General features: G+C 42.5%; 1 protein-coding gene across 1 annotated transcript; it reads left to right on the forward strand.

The window, feature by feature from the left end:
* The first annotated feature begins 382 nt into the window (after positions 1 to 382).
* On the forward strand, positions 383 to 18,664 carry Cby (beta catenin antagonist chibby). The gene is made up of 5 exons (XM_080285601.1): positions 383 to 576; positions 6,063 to 6,184; positions 6,765 to 6,859; positions 11,853 to 11,900; positions 18,420 to 18,664. Exons 1-3 carry the CDS (start codon positions 390 to 392, stop codon positions 6,843 to 6,845), a joined length of 390 nt encoding a protein of 129 aa, XP_080141727.1. The 5' UTR covers positions 383 to 389; the 3' UTR covers positions 6,846 to 6,859; positions 11,853 to 11,900; positions 18,420 to 18,664.
* The last annotated feature ends 380 nt before the right edge of the window (positions 18,665 to 19,044 follow it).

The raw sequence follows: 19,044 nt of genomic DNA on the forward strand, positions 1-19,044 counted from the left end.
ATGTAATGCCACTCAGGGATGAGTGAGGCTGGTCACTCTCATCTTAAATGTCGGGACCAACTGCCTAACCCCAGGCCCCTACGCACCTCATGGGGCAATGCAGGATTGGATGGTGGGTGGATGGATGGCTGTCTCTTTCTGTCAACCCTGCCATTCTGAAAATAGAAATTTTGCAATGTTTTCTTGGGGAGTTTGGTACCATGTACTGTATACTGTATTTACCAGTTTACTTCTTTTCAGATCACACAGCACACAAAACCTTTACCCTGTATCTCCTAGACCAAACCCCAAGATCAAGGCAGCCGTGTGTGTGTGGCTGGCTGTCAATCCATCCATCTACGTTTGTCTGTGTATCTGCTGCTCTCCGTCCATCTGTGCATTTATCCATCATGCCGCTTAATCTGTTTGGCCGCAAGTTCTCTCCAAGCCGGTCTCCTCCTAGGCGATCATCCTCACTCTCCAGTCTGAGGCGGGAGTCGGACAAAGCCGGGCAGGACCTGGTTACCGAGTTTGAGAAGATCAAGCTAAATATTGGAGGACAAACTGCTACCTTTGAGGATGGGGAGTGGCTCACTGGTGGGTTCTTAGTTAACCTCCTCAGTCTGATAATATATTTCTTATTTTACAGTCTTCACATCACCAATGGACAGTGTTATTCAACTTGGGGGGGACTTTTTGAACTGAAGGGGTTAGATACAGCTGTCTTTAACTCAGTCTTCAGCTTAGTCTTTACTAAACTGAACATAATTGTTTGAAGTTAGCAAGAATATACTGTACTGTAATAATACATTAGTATAGTGAAGGAGTGCTGCCATTATTGTTATTATTATTATTATTGTTGTTGTTGTTGTTGTTGTTGATGAATGAGGTGTGGTAGAGTGGAATGAGAGATTACAAATGTGTCAGCTCGAGATGCATGGATGTCATGTTCGAAAAGGTGACAGTGGTAGCGATTGCAGCGTATGCACAGTGTGATGACAGGAGTGAGAGAGAGAAAGACAGGTTTTGGGATGAGCTGGATGAAACAGTGGGAGAAATGCGCAGGAGCCATAAAGTGATTGTAATGGGCGATATGAATGGAAGAGTAGACACTGGTCCTGAGGATGACATAATGGCTAGTAATGGAGTACCAGGAGAAAATGATAATGGGAAGCGACTGAAGGATATGCATCAGGAAAGGAGATTGTGCATTTGTAACTCATATTTCAAACACAAAGATGCACATGAATATACGTGGTATAGAGGGAACAGGGATTGTGTTGAAAGGAGCCTATTTGATTATGTGCTCGTAGAGAGGTCAGTGCTGGGAATGGTCGCTGATATGAGGGCCTTGAGAAGATGACGTGGAAGTCTGTCAGATCATATGATTATGGTATGTAAGATCAAGCTGAGAGGAGTGAGGTGGAGCAGGAGAGAGAGGAGCAGTCAGGGAGAAAGACTGGAAGCTGAGAAGCTGAGGATCAGAGAAATGGCAGATGAATACAGGACCAAAGTAGGGGAGGAGTTGGAATCAGTGAATTGGAATGAAATGGATCTGGACACCCTGTGGAATGCATATAGGGATTGCTTAGTTAGGAATGCTAAAGTGTGAGTAACAACAAAGAAAAAAGGTACAGCATGATGGGATGAAGATGTTAAGAGAGCAGTGGAGGAAAAGAGGAAGAAGTGGCAAGAGTGATTACAGGACAGGGTTCAATTGAAATAAGATCTGAATATATTGATAGCAGGAAGCACATAAAGAGACAAATGAAGAGGAAAAAGGAGGTAAATGATGATCTAGGAAGAAAAATGAATGCAAATGACTCTGAAAATAGGAAGTTATTCTGGAAAGAGGTGCGGAAATGTTGAAGTGACAGCGGAAAGAAATGTGAAAGTGTGAAGACTGTAAGTGGTAGATTATTAACTCATGGGGATGAAATAAGGACCAAAAGGAAAGAATATTGTGAAAGCCTGATGAATGGTAGTACAGAGAGCAGAGCCACTGTAAAAATGATTGGTTTTGGGGGTGTGCAGTGAAGGAATGCAGTGCTAGGAAATGTAGGAAATGTGACACTCGCAGAGGTGAAGAACGCTGTGAAGTGGCTGAAAAATGGGAGCATAGCTGGGGCTGATGAGGTGTATGCAGAGATGATTTAAGTGTAATGAAGAGAGTGGAATGAAGTGCTTGTTGGAGATATGTAAGAAGGCATGGATGAGTGAAACTGTGCCAGCTGCGGAAAAAGGCTGTGATTGTACCCCTGCACAAAAATAAAGGTGAGCAAAGTGAGTGCAAGAATTATCATGGCATAAGTTTACTGAGTGTTGTAGGGAAGGTATATGGAAGAATTATTATAAAGTATGAGAGATATCAGAGTGATGAACAGAGTGGCTTTAGGAGTGGCAGAGGATTTCTGTGGATCAAATATTTGCAATGAGACAGATAGTGGAGAAGGCTTGTGAGAAGGCCTATAAGATGTTTATGGCATTTATGGATCTGTAAGAAGCAGACAACAAAGTAGACAGAGAAGGATTGTGGAAGGTTTTGCACATGTACAGTGTAGATGGTAAGCTGCTAGTTGCTGTCAACGAGTTTTTTGATGGTAGTGAGACATGTAAGGGTAAATGGGCATCTAAGTGAATGGTTCACGATCGGTGAGGGCGTGTGACAAGGTTGTGTGATGTCCCCGTGGTTGTTCAATATATAAACGGATGGGGTGATATGTAAAAATACAAGTAATGGTGGGAGGGTTTGTGTTGGTAATGAATGGTGATTAATGGAATGTCTCAAATTTGTTGTATGCTGATGATGCAGTGCTACTTGAAAATAATGGACAAGAACTTGGTAGACTAGTCCAGATTTTTGTAGATGTCTGTGAGCGTCATGCCTAGAGAGTAAGTGTAGAAAAGAGTAAAGTGATGGTAATCGAGAGAGAAGGTGACTCCTAGTGTGATGTTACAGTGATTGGACAGAGATTGGAATTGGTGAGAGGGTTCAAATACTTGGGTACAGTGATGAAAAAGAGAGGAAAATGTGCAAAAGAACTTGAAAGTAGAGTGACTCAAGGAAAGAAAGTAGCAGGTGCTATGAAGGCCTTGATAAGAAACAGTGGTTTGAGTGTTGCAGCTGTGTGAGGCATACATGAAGCAGTGTTAGTGCCAGCTTTCACTTACGGGTGTGAGACTATGATATGGCATAAAAATGAAAAGTCAAGAGTGATAGCAGTGGAGATGGGACTACTGAGGAATGTATGTGAAGTACAGAGAGTGGATAGGATATGAAATAATGTGATTTGTAAAGAATGCGGAGTGAGGAAGTCTGGGCACCAGAATCGAAGAGAGTGTACTGAGATGGTATGCTCATGTGGAGAGAATGGATAACAACAGAGTGGTGAAAAAGGTACTGGTATATCTGAGTGAATTTGAAGGAGGGAGGAGGAGAGGTAGGCCAAGGAGAAGTTGGAGGGATGTGGTGGGTGAGTGTGTGAGGAAGAGGTATGGAAGTCTGTGAGGCTAGGGGACTAACCAGAAATTGAGCTGGCTGCATGAATGTTATGAGAATTGCATGATCAGGGATTTGTCATCCTCTTCTAACTTGACAGCATTTGGATTGACTCTGTCGGATACCTTTATGTGAAGCTACAGAATATGGTGAAAGTTTTTTGGCATATCAGATAGAGCCAGGATTCCGCGGGCTTGAATAATGAGTAAATGGAAGCATGGCCCATTGGATTGGGCACACTTGAGCTGTCTGGACATTGCTACACCTCACCCTGCCATGGGGTGGGAAAGGAGGTCTGGATGATGATGATGATGATGATGATTATGATTGTTATTGTTATTAATGTATCATTATTATTATTATTATTGTTATTATTATTAATAATTGTCAGTAGTAATAATAATGGTAGTAGTAGTGTTTGTGATAGTAGTAGTAGTAGTAGTAGTAGTAGTAGCTGCAACCCCAGCCTTATCTGTATGTGAAACTGATGGACTTCAGGCTTAATTGCCATTTTCCCACAATCCACTGTCTTTCTTTTGGGAGACAGTAAGGGAGTTGAAGGGTGTTTACATAACCAGTTCTGCTGCCCTGGGATATTGGTGCCAGCACATTAAGGTGCCCACCTCCATCACCATTGTGAAGGGGTTACACCTCATTTATTCCCTTGAATCCATCTGATGATCTTTTAGCTTCCTCTTGATGCTCTACTTTTTTTGTTTAAACAGTATTATGGCCTAAAACTGCCATCTCTGTCTTTAATGCTGCATTGAACACTAGATTAACGCTAGAATATAATGCTAGTCAAAAAGCATGCAGTGTAAAGGATGTAGAGCCATAAGTACACATTTGTCTTACTTTACTATCTATCTATCTGTCTATTGCCAGACGCCTCAATCCCGTTTGGGGTGGCCACGAGCAAATCGCCTCCAAGTCGCCCTGTCCCCCGCCATTTCACTGCCCTGCTCCCAACTCACACCCCCCTCTCTCATATACCTCTCCACCCCATCCCTCCATCTCATCCTCGGCCTCCCCCTCCCTCTTCCCCCTTCCACCTCACTCACATACACTCTCTTCGTCAGTCTTTCACCCTCCATCCTCTCCACATGGCCAAACCACCTCAGTGTGTTCCTCATAACGCTTCCTATCACATCCACATCCACACCACAACGCTCCATTATATCCTCATTCGTCAGCCTGTCTCTCCACGTGACTCCACAGGCTCCTCTTAAATAACTCATTTCCACTGCTCTCACTCTTGACTTGTGTCCCTCCAACAGTGTCCAAGCTTCACTTCCGTACATTAGAGTTGGTATCACAGTACTGTCATGTAGTAACTTTTTCACTTCCATGCTCACTTCCCTGTTTCTTATCACTGCTTTCAAAGAACCAGCAACCTTTCTTCCCTGCTGTACCCTTTCAAGCACTTCACCCTCCAAACCTCCATCCTTACTCATCACACTACCCAAATACTTAAACGTACTCACATTTTCCAATTCCTCACCATCTAACCTCGCTGTACATGAGCTGTACCAATGAGCTAAATGAAATAAGCTACAAATGGATGAAAATCTTGTTTAGTCTAAGGTGAAAAGAGTATGGTATACCAGATAATATTATTCAGTCTCAATAAGCCTTTTGTACTGAAGGAATTAGTGAAGTTTGTATCGTATCTGATGTCTTCAGTTCAAATTTTTATTTTTTTAGAGAGAGAGTTTAATTCAGTCTTTGAGAGATTTTCAGAACTGAAGGAGTTACATATAGCCTTCATTAAACCCTTGACTGCTAAAATTGTTCAAAATTGAGTATTATAATTGTTTGTTGGTAGCAAGAATATAACAAGCCAATATGTCATCAGATAAAAGATGTTAAACTGAATATGATCATTTGGAAATAGCAGGAGTAAAGAATCACCAGGTGCAGGACAGTTTTCATCAGGATAACACTATGCAGTTTTATTTGACATGGGAATAATATCATTTGGGTGACAGCAAAATTTGTATTTGGGGGCGCTCACCGTCCACTCACTCAATGCAGTGCTGCTCTCGGGTGACTGCCCTTTCCTCTCCTCCATCCTTCTTTCCTTCCATCCTCTTCTGTCTTTCTTTCCTTCATTCTTTCCTCATCCTTCTGCCTGTGGATGACTCTACACTGAGTGACAAGCCAAGTGGATTCCTCTACACCAGGAAACCATTTACTATGCTGGGTGGTAACCATATAACCAGATTTGGGCACCTGGTGGTTTAGTGGGTGATTCCAGCGCTCCAGTTGGATTGAGCCGGTGAAGGTTTATATCCAAGGGGTGGTCGGAGTTTATTGCTCATGTAATGCCACTCAGGGATGAGTGAGGCTGGTCACTCACATCTTAAATGTCAGGACCAACTTGCCTAGCCCCGGGCTCCTATGCTTCTCTTGGGACAATGTAGGATTGGCTAATGGTGATGATGATGACAGCAATAAATAAAACAGTATCCTGTAATGTATAATGATTAAAGTGATCTTCTTGTGGCTGTGGTATTGTGGCAGTGCTGTTATCTGAATATCCACATCATTTAAGATGGTTACAATATTCCATATCCTTCTGCAGAGAGTGGAGCTGGTGGTGGCCGTGTCAGCAGCAGGGAAGTGGCTCGGCTCAGGCATCAAAACATCACACTGCAGGAGGAGAACAACTTGCTCAAGCTTAAGGTGGAACTATTGCTTGATATGGTGAGTGTGTGTGTGTGTGTGTGTGTGTGTCTGTCTGTCTGTCTGTGCGTGCATGCACACATGGGTACATATGCTGTAATCCATGATATCTGGGAAAGCTTCACTTTTTTCTCTTCAAGAATTTTAATAGATGTAACTGAACAGAGTGTGCATTCATAAGAATCAGTATTCATGTAAATGTACCTTTCTTTATATATATGACACAAACTAGATGTGTTACTCACACATAACCCCTAGGGAGTTTGACTGGTGTACTGTTCTTAAATGTTGGGGCAGTAGCCTAGCCCTGGGGCCCTGCACTGCTGATAGGCCACATAGGTTTGGACGATGGATGGTGTGAAGCAATTTGTTTTAGACATGCTTCTGATTAGAAGCACAAAAAGCACTTATTGCTGACTTCAAAGCAACACAGTAGTGAACCATGTCCAGCCCTATTATTAAAAATTTGTGTTAAATAACTTGCAGCTGTTAAAGCAACCTGAAGTAAACCACCTTTAATTGAACACTACCTGTCTTGATGATGATGGTAAAGATGATTATAGCTTTTAACACTTGGTTCTTACATACTTTTGTGTTTCAGCTGACAGAGAAATCTGCTGATACTCTGATGAAAGACAAAGAGATTGCACGTTTGAAAGCCAAGCATCAGAGTGGAAAATGAGCTTTGATTGAGAGGTAAGTTTTCCTACTTTAACTTGACTTTTGTAAGACTAGAAAGTTTTTGGCTGGTGTATAATTGATAAAAGATAAAAAGTATTGGTGCACATTCTGCATGAAACTGACACCACAAACAATAGTTTTTTCAAAATTGCCAGTGATTCCATCTCACTTTGGTAAACCTGCTTTCATGAGGATGCGCTGTTGCATACTCATGACATTTTCTAATCAGTATTGTCACCGTGAAAATATTTACAATATATGGTAGAATACAGCACTGTCAGTCCCTAGTTTACGATTGGATTACGTCAGGCAAAGATAGATTGTAAAACAATTTGATCATAAATCGAAGGTATATTTTCATTATAATTAGGGGGTTACGTCAAGTGGAGTTGGCAAAGTTGCCCGTATAATATAAAAACAAGTTTCTCAACTCATCTACTTCGGTTCCTCTGCTGGTCCTGTGTCATCATCGTCGACACGATTGATTGTGGCAGCTTTAAGACATCGGTGATCCTAATGGCTCCTTGGCCATCCTTATGCCACCTTACAATCTCCAGCTTGATGTCAAGAATAATGGCTTGCCTTGCTCTCTTGGGCTTGTCCTCGGCTGGGACACTAGCACCATGCTTACCACTCGTGCCAAACATGATTTTCAGGTGTTGAGTTAAGCACAAAATCAAACACAAAGCACCAAAACACAGGCACTGAAACACACCAGGATGATTGCAACACTGCACTAAGTACACTTGCGTTTCACTGTGATGGTATTACGATGCCAATGGATAGTATGTTGCAAAGTTTCATAAGGGAGCTTGGAGAACACACGATTGCTGGGAGGTTCACTTGGGTGATTGGGGAGATGGTGGGAGTACTGGCTGTGTCAGACAAGCTAAAACAGTGTTCTGCCTGTGGTAAGCACAACATCTCCATCTTGACTCAGACAAGTGACTGTTGTGATGCGTGTGGCTGGCAGGCTGAAACGTGGCTGATCCGTACATCATAAATGTGAATACTGTAATCAGGAAGCGTTATGAGGAACACACTGAGGTGGCTTGGCCATGTGGAGAGGATGGAGGGTGAGAGACTGACGAAGAGAGTGTATGTGAGTGAGGTGGAGGGGGAAAGAGGGAGGGGGAGGCCGAGGATGAGATGGAGGGATGGGGTGGAGAGGTATATGAGAGAGGGGGATGTGAGTTGGGAGCAGGACAGTGAAATGGCGGAGGACAGGGCGACGACGTGGAGGCGATTTGTTTGTGGCCACCCCAAACGGGATTGAGGCATCTGGCAATAGATAGATAGATAGATAGATCGATACTCTTGTTGGGACATCCAAACTAATTTGATAATTTCAGAAAGCTTTGGGGCTTTCTTGTGTGATACTTTTCTTTATCCATGTATATAAAGCTCACCAGTTAAAAAAAAAAAAAGTATACACAGAAGGTTATGCCTGTGAGATGGAGTCAGGATTCCAGGGGCTTGAATGTGAGAATGGCAGTGTGGCTCATTCCATTGCTAATAGTTCTCCAACTTCTGTACCTCCTCTTTCCATGCTTTCTGCTCATACTCAATCTGATTCTTAGGTGGGGAGAATGTTTTGATTATGATGATGATGACAGTGATAATGTAAAGCCAACATTAATAAAGTAAGCCTGCCCTGATGTCACATAGGTGATACCTCAAGACTCAAGTAAATGGCAAAGTATGTGTAATGGCTGATGGATTTGGCAGGTCAAATTTGACTCGTGGCATATAAGAAATACATGTTGGAAAACAGAAAATTGGAAGAACTGGTTAGCTCTTCAGTCATGTGGCATAGCTATTTTAGTGTTTTTGTTTTTGGTATCTCCGGACAGTGTTCTTCACCATAGGATAGGCCTTTTGAACTGGAAGAGTTTGACACAGTCTTCATTAACCTCCATCACTGCAAGATGTCATTTTAGATTGGTGAGTTTATTCACCATAAGGTACTCTTTCCATATTAGAAAGGTTATCTAGCCTTCATAAACCCCTTTCACTACAGTATGGATGAGAAATAGGGGCGTGGAAGAAGTTGAGAGGCGGAAGAGAGAGTTATATGTAGAAAGAAAGAGAGAGGTGAAAAGATTAGTAAGAGAGAGTAAGAAGAGAGTGGATGAGGAATTTGGAAGGAATTTGAGTGTAAAGTGGAGGGACTGTAAGAAAATGTTCTGGAAAGAGGTGAAAAGAGTAAGACAGGGTGGAAGTGAAGTTAGCAGGGGAGTGAAAGATAAAAATGGTAGATTACTAGTGGAGAAGGGAGAAAAAGTGAGCAGATGGAGAGAACACTTTAAGGAATTGTTGAACGTGGAGGATGGAAGTAATGCGAGTATAAGTGGCTGGGGAATGGCTGGAAGAAGGAGGGAGGTGAGAAGACAGGAAGAAATCAGTAGGATAGAAGTTGTGGAAGCAATGAAGAAAGTTAAATCAGGGAAAGCCCCAGGAATTGATGGAGTGTGTGGTGAAATGCTGAAGCATGGGGGAGAGATAGTAGTTGAATGGATGTGGAAGATGTGCAGATTGGCCTGGGAGGAAGGTAGAGTCCCGGAGGATTGGAAGTCAGGTATAATTATTCCCTTGTACAAAGGAAAAGGGGAAAAAGAAGTGTGTGGTAATCATAGGGGCATTTGTCTTCTTAGTATAATAGGAAAAGTATGGTAGGATACTTATTGACAGAGTTAGAGAAAGAACAGAGAAATTAGTTGGAGAAGAACAGGGAGGCTTTAGGAAGGGAAGAGGTTGTGTAGATCAGATATTCATTCTCAGATCTTTAGTGGAAAAGTTTCTAGAGAAGGGAAAGAAGTTGTATGCGGCTTTCATGGATTTGGAGAAAGCATATGACAGGGTGGATAGACTAGGATTGTGGAAAGTGTTAAGAATATATGGAATAGATGGGAAGTTGTTGAATGCTGTGAAGAGTATGTACGATGGTGCGAAGGCTACAGTGCGTGTGGATGGTGAACTAAGTGAATTTTTCTCTTTGAAAGTTGGGTTGAAACAGGGATGTGTCATGTCTCCATGGTTGTTCAATCTGTACATGGATGGGGTAATAAAAGAGGTACAAGGTAGGGTAGTGGATGTTGGAGTGGCCCTGGTGAGAGAGGATAGTGTTTGGAAACTCCCTGTACTGTTGTTTGCAGATGATACCATGTTGTTGAATGAAGACGAAGGGGAGCTGCAAGGCTTGGTGGATGAGTTTGAGAGAGTGTGTAAGAAACAGAATCTAAAGGTGAATGTAGGGAAGAGTAAAGTGATGGTCTTTGAGAGAGGTGAAGTCAGTGAATGTACAGCGAGGTTGGATGGTGAGGAATTGGAAAATGTGAGTACGTTTAAGTACTTGGGTAGTGTGATGAGTAAGGATGGAGGTTTGGAGGGTGAAGTGCTTGAAAGGGTACAGCAGGGAAGAAAGGTTGCTGGTTCTTTGAAAGCAGTGATAAGAAACAGGGAAGTGAGCATGGAAGTGAAAAAGTTACTACATGACAGTATTGTGATACCAACTCTAACGTACGGAAGTGAAGCTTGGACGTTGTTGGAAGGACACAAGTCAAGAGTGAGAGCAGTGGAAATGAGTTATTTAAGAGGAGCCTGTGGAGTCACATGGAGAGACAGGCTGACGAATGAGGATATAAAGGAGCGTTGTGGTGTTGATGTGGATGTGATAGGAAGCGTTATGAGGAACACACTGAGGTGGTTTGGCCATGTGGAGAGGATGGAGGGTGAAATACTGACGAAGAGAGTGTATGTGAGTGAGGTGGAGGGGGAAAGAGGGAGGGGGAGGCCGAGGATGAGATGGAGAGATGGGGTGGAGAGGTATATGAGAGAGGGGGGTGTGAGTTGGGAGCAGGGGAGTGAAATGGCGGGGGACAGGGCGACTTGGAGGCGATTTGTTTGTGGCCACCCCAAACGGGATTGAGGCGTCTGGCAATAGATAGATAGATAGATAGACTACAGTATGTCCTTCCAAGGTTGATGCTGTTCTCATTGGGGTAGACTTTTCAGGTTGGAGAGATTAGATATAGCCTTTGTTTACCTCTTTCATAGCAGGATGTCCCACGAGTTAAATAGTCATGTGGGAGTGGCAAGAATAAACTGAGAATCACACCACCTGACTCAAGGGGTCAGCAGAGTGCCCAGCAAAACAGGCCACACATGCATTTACTCAATATGCATGGCATCACAGTTTTTGGCTTCATCTTACAGGCAAACCATACACACAATTTTTTTATTTTTTATAACCATACCATGTCCTCCCTAAGTGTCAACAAGTGGGTTGGTGGAGGGTTAGTGCCCCTCCCCGTAAAACAAATAACTCATAGTTAATGGCCACCCCTTATGGGATTGTGGCATCTGGCAGTAGATAGATAGATAGGTGTCACTGTTGTCTGTCTATCTGTACAAATGTTGCCAAATGCCTTAATCCCGTAAGGGGTGGCCACAAACAAAATAATCATCTCCATATTGCCCTCTCCTCTGCCAGTTGGCTGCTGATCCCCCAGCTCACTCACCTGTCTCTTGTATATCTATGCACTTCATCCCTCCACGTCATCATCCTTGGTCTCCCCCTCCTTTCCCCCTTGATCTCACTCGGGTACACTCTTCTAGTCAGTCTCTCCTTCTAGCCATTGTACACCTGCTTAACTCTCTAATGGTCACATCTCTGTTTTATTCCAGCTGACTCCAGATGATTTTATTCAGCTGAGAGTGAGTAGCAGAAGCTTGAAATGTTAATTACTGAAACCACCTGTCCTCTTGTGATTCGGACGACTTTAATGTTATTCCTCTTTTGATACCTTATGTTTTTATTCAGTTGAGAGTGAGTTACAATAGCCTGGAAGTGTTGATTATTCTTGTTTGTGTTGCAGTGGAGTGAAATCTAGGTTGTCATGTACACTGCACTGAAGTATTCAATTTCTACTAATACTGAGCAGTTGTATGCAGCTGAGAATGAGTCATATGAGCCTGGAGATGTTAATCAGTCTTGTCTCGCTTGCAGTGGTGGTGTGAAATCCAGGTCAGCAAGTGTATGCTCTTCACAACTTGGGTAAGTGTTGTTGTGCTTATGTGGACAGATGTTATGAGACCTGCAGGTTAGATTAGGTACCTGTATGATGGGTTAGGTTAAGTTGAATTAGATTAGATCAGGTTAAGTTAGGTTAGGCTGGATTAGGGTACGGTTGAATAGGGCAGGGTAGGTTAGTTTAGTTAAATTGGAATAGCCTAGATTAAGTTGCATTTGTGTAAGTTGAGTTGGGCCAGGTTAGGCATTGGGGTTGACATCCATCTTTAACCTGTGACTCAAATTATGACTCGACAACCATTATATCCAGCAAAGATTGTTAAAGCAAGGAAGAGTAGATATGATGTGATTGCTAAACTGAAAGAATTGCACATCACTCAGCCATACGGCAGGGGTTACCTTTACAGCAAGTCCTTGTTATATACAATGCACCCACACACAATGTGAGTTTATGGGCGGCAGAAACCCCCGCATTCTATGATTTCGCATTGTGGGAACCAAAAAACCTATGGAAAAAATTGTACCGTTATACGGTGGACAGCCCACCAAGGGTTTGGTCTTTGGGTCCCCTTCCGGCCTACTCTTCCCTGCTAATGCTTTGTCTAATAGTACTTCTAGTTGGACCAAAAAATAAAACAACAAATAGAGCACCATGTACCTTTATTTAAGTGACTTCTGGGCTTGTTAAGAAGGGAGAGGGGTGGCTGTCTGAGACTCGGGGTGTCTACTCCTGCCCTTCGGGGCAGGGTGCCCTGTTGTCACTCACATTGTCACTGCTGAGGTCTCTTGGAGGTACCATAAAGCCTTCAAAGTCGGCAGCTGAGACCATGATGAACAGGTGGGTGCTGCTATGATGCTAAAATGGACCACAGGATGCGAGGTACGACGTGTTTTCGTGGCAATGTGGAGGAGAAGTGTCTGTTTACCCAAGAAAGTCTGTAGATGGCATGCAGATAGCTGGCCAGCTGCCTGCCATTTTGAATCTGGCTCGTTGCCAGCCACTTGCCTTTGTGTGACTGACTCGCACTGTCCAGCCCAGCACTCAATAATGGCGGGAAGTCCATTTTTGCCTTGGAATCATACAGCCAATTCGCATGTTGGGAAGTTTGATTTGCAGATTTCGCATTCAGTAAAGATAAACATTTTCTGGGTTGACCTCGCATTGTAGGTGATTTGCACTGTGTGAGTTTGCATTGTGTGGGGGTGCACTGTGCAGCTTGTGTTATGTTCTATTTAGCTTTTAATTTCTCAATTGGTTATAGAAATATTGAGGTACTGTATAAAGTTTCATTTCTGCCAATAATGCCACTTTGCTGGTCATCAGATTTACTACATCAGGTGTATAGAAAAAATTGAGATATTTTGAAACATACTCCTGGAAACAAGGGCCGCCTGTTGTCGTGATGATGTGACCATTTTATAAGTGAACAGAGAACTGTACTGTATGGTATACTGTGGTAGTCTTGAAAAAAAAAAATATCATCATCATCATCATCATCATCATTGTACCATAGTCTTCCATCATTTCATAACAAGAGATAGGATTCAGAAATAGGGAGAAAAAAACACAAAAGTAAAAGCAGCTTTGAAGTGAGTGCCCAGGGAAAGGATTAAGGGCATAACCAAACTCCATTTGCAAAACATAAATGCTGAGCCACTTCATCACCGTAAATAATGTGTTGATGAGCAGTGACTTTTAAAACTCATTGATGTAATCTTCCAAGACCAGCAATGTTTTTCAAGTATTATGTGTGGGTTTCATAACTGTTCAGCAAAGAATTGGATGGCTGTTATTTTCTGCTGGTGTACGGTGATCCATTTTAGTCAGATTGATTTCTGCTTGTAGTGCTGTGTGAGGAGCCAGACCTACTGATTACTTTTCAGATTTCATTTATTTGTTTTTATTTTTATTTTTCATGCTTCTGTGAACTTATACTTGAAACATCGGATCACTTCTCCAACTGCTTGACCTTTTGTTTCATCCTTTGTTAGACTTTTTCAGTTTTTACTATTTTTTCATGCAAAAGTGGTGTGTTGTGTGGCAAGAGTAACAACACAACAAAGAAGAAAGGTACAGCATGGAGGGATGAAGAGGTTAGGAGAGCAGTGGAGGAAAAGAGGAAGAAGTGGCACATAAAGGGACTAGGGAAGAGGAAAAAGAAGGAGGTAAATGATGATCTAGGAAGAGAAATGACTGTATTTACTCTGAAACTGGGAAGTTATTCTGGAAAGAGGTGCGGAAATGTAGAAGTGACAGCGGAAAGAAATGTGAGAGTTTGAAGGATTATTAACCCATGGGTATGAAATCATGAAGTAAGGACCAGATGGAAAGAATATTTTGAAAGCCTGATAAATGGGAATAGAGGGAGCAGAGTGGCTGTACCCATGATTGATTCTGGGGGTGTGCAAAGAAGGAACGTAGTGCTAGGAAACATGACACTCGCACAAGCGAAGAACGCCATGAAGTGGCTGAAAAATGGGAAAGTAGCTGGGGTTGATGAGGTGAATGCAGAGATGATTAAGTGTAGTGGAGAGAGTGGAATGAAGTGCTTGTTGGAGATATGTAGGAAGGCATGGATGAGTGAAACTGTGCCTGCAGAGTGGAAAAAGGCTATGATTGTTCCCCTGCACAAAAATAAAGGTGAGTGAAATGAGTGCAAGAATTATCATGGCATAAGTTTACTGAATATGTCAGGGAAGGTATATGGAAGAGTTATTATAGAGAAAGTAAGAGAGATATCAGAAGTCCTAGTGAGTGATGAACAGGGTGGCTTTAGGAGTGGCAGAGGATGTGTGGATCAAATATTTGCAGAGACAGATAGCGGAGAAGGCTTGTGAGAAGGCCTATAAGGTGTTTATGGCATTTATGGATCTGGAAAAAGCATACGACAAAGTAGACAGAGAAGGCTCGTGGAAGGTCTTGCGCATGTATGGTGTAGATGGTAAGCTACTAGGTGCTATGAAGTTTTTATGATGGTAGTGAGGCATGTGTAAGGATTAATGGGCGTCTAAGTGAATGCTTCACAATCAGTGAGGGCGTGTGACAAGGTTGTGTGATGTCCCTATGGTTCTTCAATATATACAGCCTATGATTGGGGTGATGAGAGAAGTAATATGAGTAATGGAGGGAAGGATGGCATTGGTAATGAGTGGTGGTGGATGGAATATCTCAAATTTGTAGTACGCTGATGATGCAGTGCTCTTTGAAAATACTGGACAAGAGTTTGGTAGACTAGTGCAGAGTTTTGCTGCAGAGATGTCTGTGAGCAACGTGTCTTGAGAGCAAATGTAGAAAAGAGTAAAGTGATGGTAATCGAAAGAGAAGGTGACTCCTAGTATGATGTTCCACTGAATGGAGAGAGACTGGAATTGGTGAGAGAGTTCAAGTACTTGGGTACAGTGATAGCAGAGAGATGAAAATGTGCAAAAGAAATTGAAAGTAGAGTGACGCAAGGAAAGAAAGTAGCAGGTGCTATGAAGTCCTTGATAAGAAACAGAGGCTTGAGTGTTGCAGCTGCGCCTGGTTTACATGAAGGAGTGTCAGTGCCTACTTTAACATATGGATGTGAGAGTATGGTGTGGCATGAAAATGAAAAGTCAAGAGTGAGAGCGGTGGAGATGGGGCTGCTGGGGAATGTATGTGGAGTACAGAGAGTGGATAGGATAGGATATAATGTGATTTGTGAAGGATGTGGAGTGAGGAAGTCTGTGGACACCAGAATTGATGAGAGTGTACTGAGATGGTATGGTCATGTGGAGAGATTGGATAACAATAGAGTGGTGAAAAAGGTATGCCTGAGCTAATTTGAAGCAGGGAGGAGGCGAGATAGGCCAAGGAGAAGGTGGAGGAATATGACAGATGAGTGTGAGAGGAAGAGAGGTATGGAAGTCGGTGAGGCTAGAGGACTGACAAGATATCGAGCTGGCGGGATGACTGTTGTGAGAAGAAGTGCATGATCAGGGATTTGGCACCTCTTTCTAACGTGACAGCATTTGGATTGGCTCAATCGGATACGTTTCTGTGAAGCTACAGAATGTCATGGAAGTTTTTGGTGTATCAGATGGAGTCAGGATTTTGGGGGCTTGAATGATGAGTGAATGGAAGCGTGGCCCAGTGGAGTGGACAAACTTGGGTTGTTTGGACATTGCTATTCGTCACCCTGCCCTAGTGTGGGAAAGGAGTCCGGATGATGATGGTGGTTGTTATTTCTAGAGTCCTCTGGATATTACCAGCTTATACACAGACACAGTGCTCTTCATAGGACTTGCTAGAAGGTGTGTTGAGCTTCCCTCATATAAGAAGTGCCCCTTATATGTCACTTCAGTTGATGTTCTTTTTGCTGTTCACTCCACAGTATGATACAGAGGAGTTGCCTAATAAAGTTCCAGTACCACCTGTAGAGCTTATTTGCTAGGTTCTTTCAGTTAAAGAACCAGCTACTGTATGTGGGATAGTCGTGATATTTTGCAGCACATCCCTGACTAATGATAAAGACTGTCTGTAACTTTATTGGTCTGGCATTTGATCTTTTATGTACAGTTTATCCAACAGTTGACTTTTTTTTTTTTTTTTTTTTTTTTTTTTTAAATCACTTCTCGTTCATTTGATTATTTGCTTTTACTCTCTTCCTTGCATTTGATCATTGTTTCAATCTTTTCCTTGCTTTTTTTTTTTTTTTTTTTTTTTTTTTTTTACTGTTTTCTGAATCGTTTAGGTATTACCATCTTATCAACAGACACACCCTTGCTCTCTAGACCTTCAAGAAGGTCTGTTATGCCTTCTGACCTGCGATAACCAACGTATAGCCTGTGGTAGTGACTGTTTAACTTGGAGATGAAACTAATGGCCTTGTTGACTTTGCGTTTTTCAATGTAGGGTAGACAAAGATCAACATTAATGCTCTTTCTGCACATCAGAATTTGTTCCATTATTGTGTTGACCCAGCACCTCAGTATAGAAGGTCGTCTGACCAGTGGTGATGCTGGTTCAACGAAGGCTGTGATGTCGTAGATGATTTGTATTGTGTTGAGATTTTTGCATTTCTTTGCAACTTCAGACAGGGAGTTAATGACATCAGCTTTGGTTACCCTAATGGCAACAGTCTTTAACTTTGATGATTTAGTCAGATACTGTACAGTGCTTTTACTTAAGAGCCCCTTAAAAGCTATCAGACTGCACCTGGATTCCTGGCTGCACAGCACTTCAAGATATTTTTTGTTACTGCAGTACAGTTTAAGCTGTCTGTAGTCTCTGTTAAAATACAGACCCACATTGACAGTCCTCTGAGCTATGCTACGAAGGATGGGCAGAAGGTCAGGTAGCTTAGTGGTAGATCCAGATATATCAAGTATCATCTCCACTGGGGTGATGTACTTCATGAGCTTGTGTGCAGCTGTTAGGTTCCTGTCATCAATGTACCAGACACCAAGGCTTACTCTGCTTGAGACTTCCCTCACCAGGTTGTCATGAAACTGGCCTCGTTCCAAAACTTCAAACCACTTGTATGGTTCAGTGTCGTCTGCCATTGTGTGAGCCAGGAGGTTCACCAGGCACTCAGCATTAATGTTAATGCCAAAGGTCTTATCAGATATCATCTCCAGTGCCACAAGAAGGACAGGGTAGTAACATGTGATATCTATCCTCTCTGACTTTTCTAAAGAGGGTGAATATCTAAAGTTCATCAGATTACCAAGTTTTGTGAGCACTCTTTTTGCACAATGACAGAAATCTATGTTGTGTTTGCTTAATGCAAAGTATTTGAAAGGGAAATGTGAGGATAGGATTCTCCAGAGACCACCCAGCTCAGAGATGCATGTTCCCAGATACAGATTGACATGATAGATGTCCTCAGTGTATTGTTTGAAAAAATTACTTAGTGAGAGTTGTGGATTTTCTGACTCTGAGCAGATGTGATTGAGGTGAAGAGCAGCATAAAACAGCTGTTCAGATTGCTGGTGGAATGAGTACTGAACATCTGGACATGAGGCAGACTTCTGACTGTGCATGAGAAACGTAGAAAAGCAGCGTGTGGAGCTCGTGTGTTGGCACACATCTTTGAGGAGCGTTAGGCTGTGTTGGTCAAGTATGACGGTTGGGTTTTTGCTGATAGTGTCAAAAGCAACTTTACATATGCATTTAAAGAATCTGTCAACAGTATCAGAGGCTTGTTCAACCCCAACTTCACGCCTAAGTGCTGTGATTAATCGTGCTTTGTGGGATTCGTTGATGGCGATGTAGAGCTGAGTGAGGGAACGTAATGCACGTGCATTGACATTGTATTCTGCTTTTAGTTGTGCAGCCTTCACCACTTGTAATGGAGTCTTGAGTTCTGGATTGGATAGGAAGATTGTATTCTGTCTTTCATTTGCCTTCTTTGGCTGTTTTATATTCCTTCTAACAAGCTCTTGTTTGTCTGCAATACTGAGCTCAGCAAATGTTAGCCTAACGATATTTTTCTGGTCAGGTGATAAGCTCAGCAGTTCATGACCCCATTGAGGTCGTGAGGTAATGAGGATGGTGTGTAATTGAGACTGCATTTCCAGGAGGTCCTGTAGCATTGCCTTGGCTTCTGCTGTTGCTTCATCCCAGCCATCAAAGAGCCACAACACTCGCAGTCGTCTCATCATCCGGTTCAGCTCGACAACACTGTGACATGTAGCAGAGGTGTCAGGCAGAAGTCTTGTGTCTAAAAGAAGATGCCAGTCTCGAGTGTTGACTTTATTACATTGGAGGCCAAGCACCAACTGATACTTTTCCAGGTCTTTCATTGCACCAGTACCCTGCAGCCATGACCTTTCCACGTGCCTGAAATATAAGCAGTTTAGATCACAGATCACATTGTAGAAAAAAATTCAAGAGAGAGAGAGAGTGAGAGAAAAAGAAAAAGCATACCAGAAGAAAAAAATGTGTAGATTTAAATATTCAGTGTTATTAGGAACCAATTTTGAACACAAAGGTTCTCAGTTTCCAGTCTTTAAACTCCTTGAATCATACCTATCTCCCACAACTGAATAAAGTCATCTAGCTTTAACTAAAATTGCATTTTATGTTTTGTGAATACACTCAAAGACTTCAGTTGTGTGAGATTTATAAAGGCTGTCTGTATTGTGTATGATTCCATATGCAGCCATGCACAGTACTGCATGTTTGGGTTCTTGGCATGTGTCT

The sequence above is a fragment of the Coenobita brevimanus genome, chromosome 107, assembly GCF_032717465.1.
Source record: "Coenobita brevimanus isolate Jiangsu-jjx chromosome 107, ASM3271746v2, whole genome shotgun sequence".
Taxonomy (NCBI): Eukaryota; Metazoa; Arthropoda; class Malacostraca; order Decapoda; family Coenobitidae; genus Coenobita; species Coenobita brevimanus.

Bases quoted from the DNA above. Each gene is read 5' to 3' on its own strand.
- Cby (XM_080285601.1), top strand. From the start codon at position 390: ATGCCGCTTAATCTGTTTGGCCGCAAGTTCTCTCCAAGCCGGTCTCCT. The intron at 577-6,062 runs GTGGGTTCTTAG...ATCCTTCTGCAG, and splicing joins GGATGGGGAGTGGCTCACTG to AGAGTGGAGCTGGTGGTGGC. The intron at 6,185-6,764 runs GTGAGTGTGTGT...TTTGTGTTTCAG, and splicing joins TGGAACTATTGCTTGATATG to CTGACAGAGAAATCTGCTGA.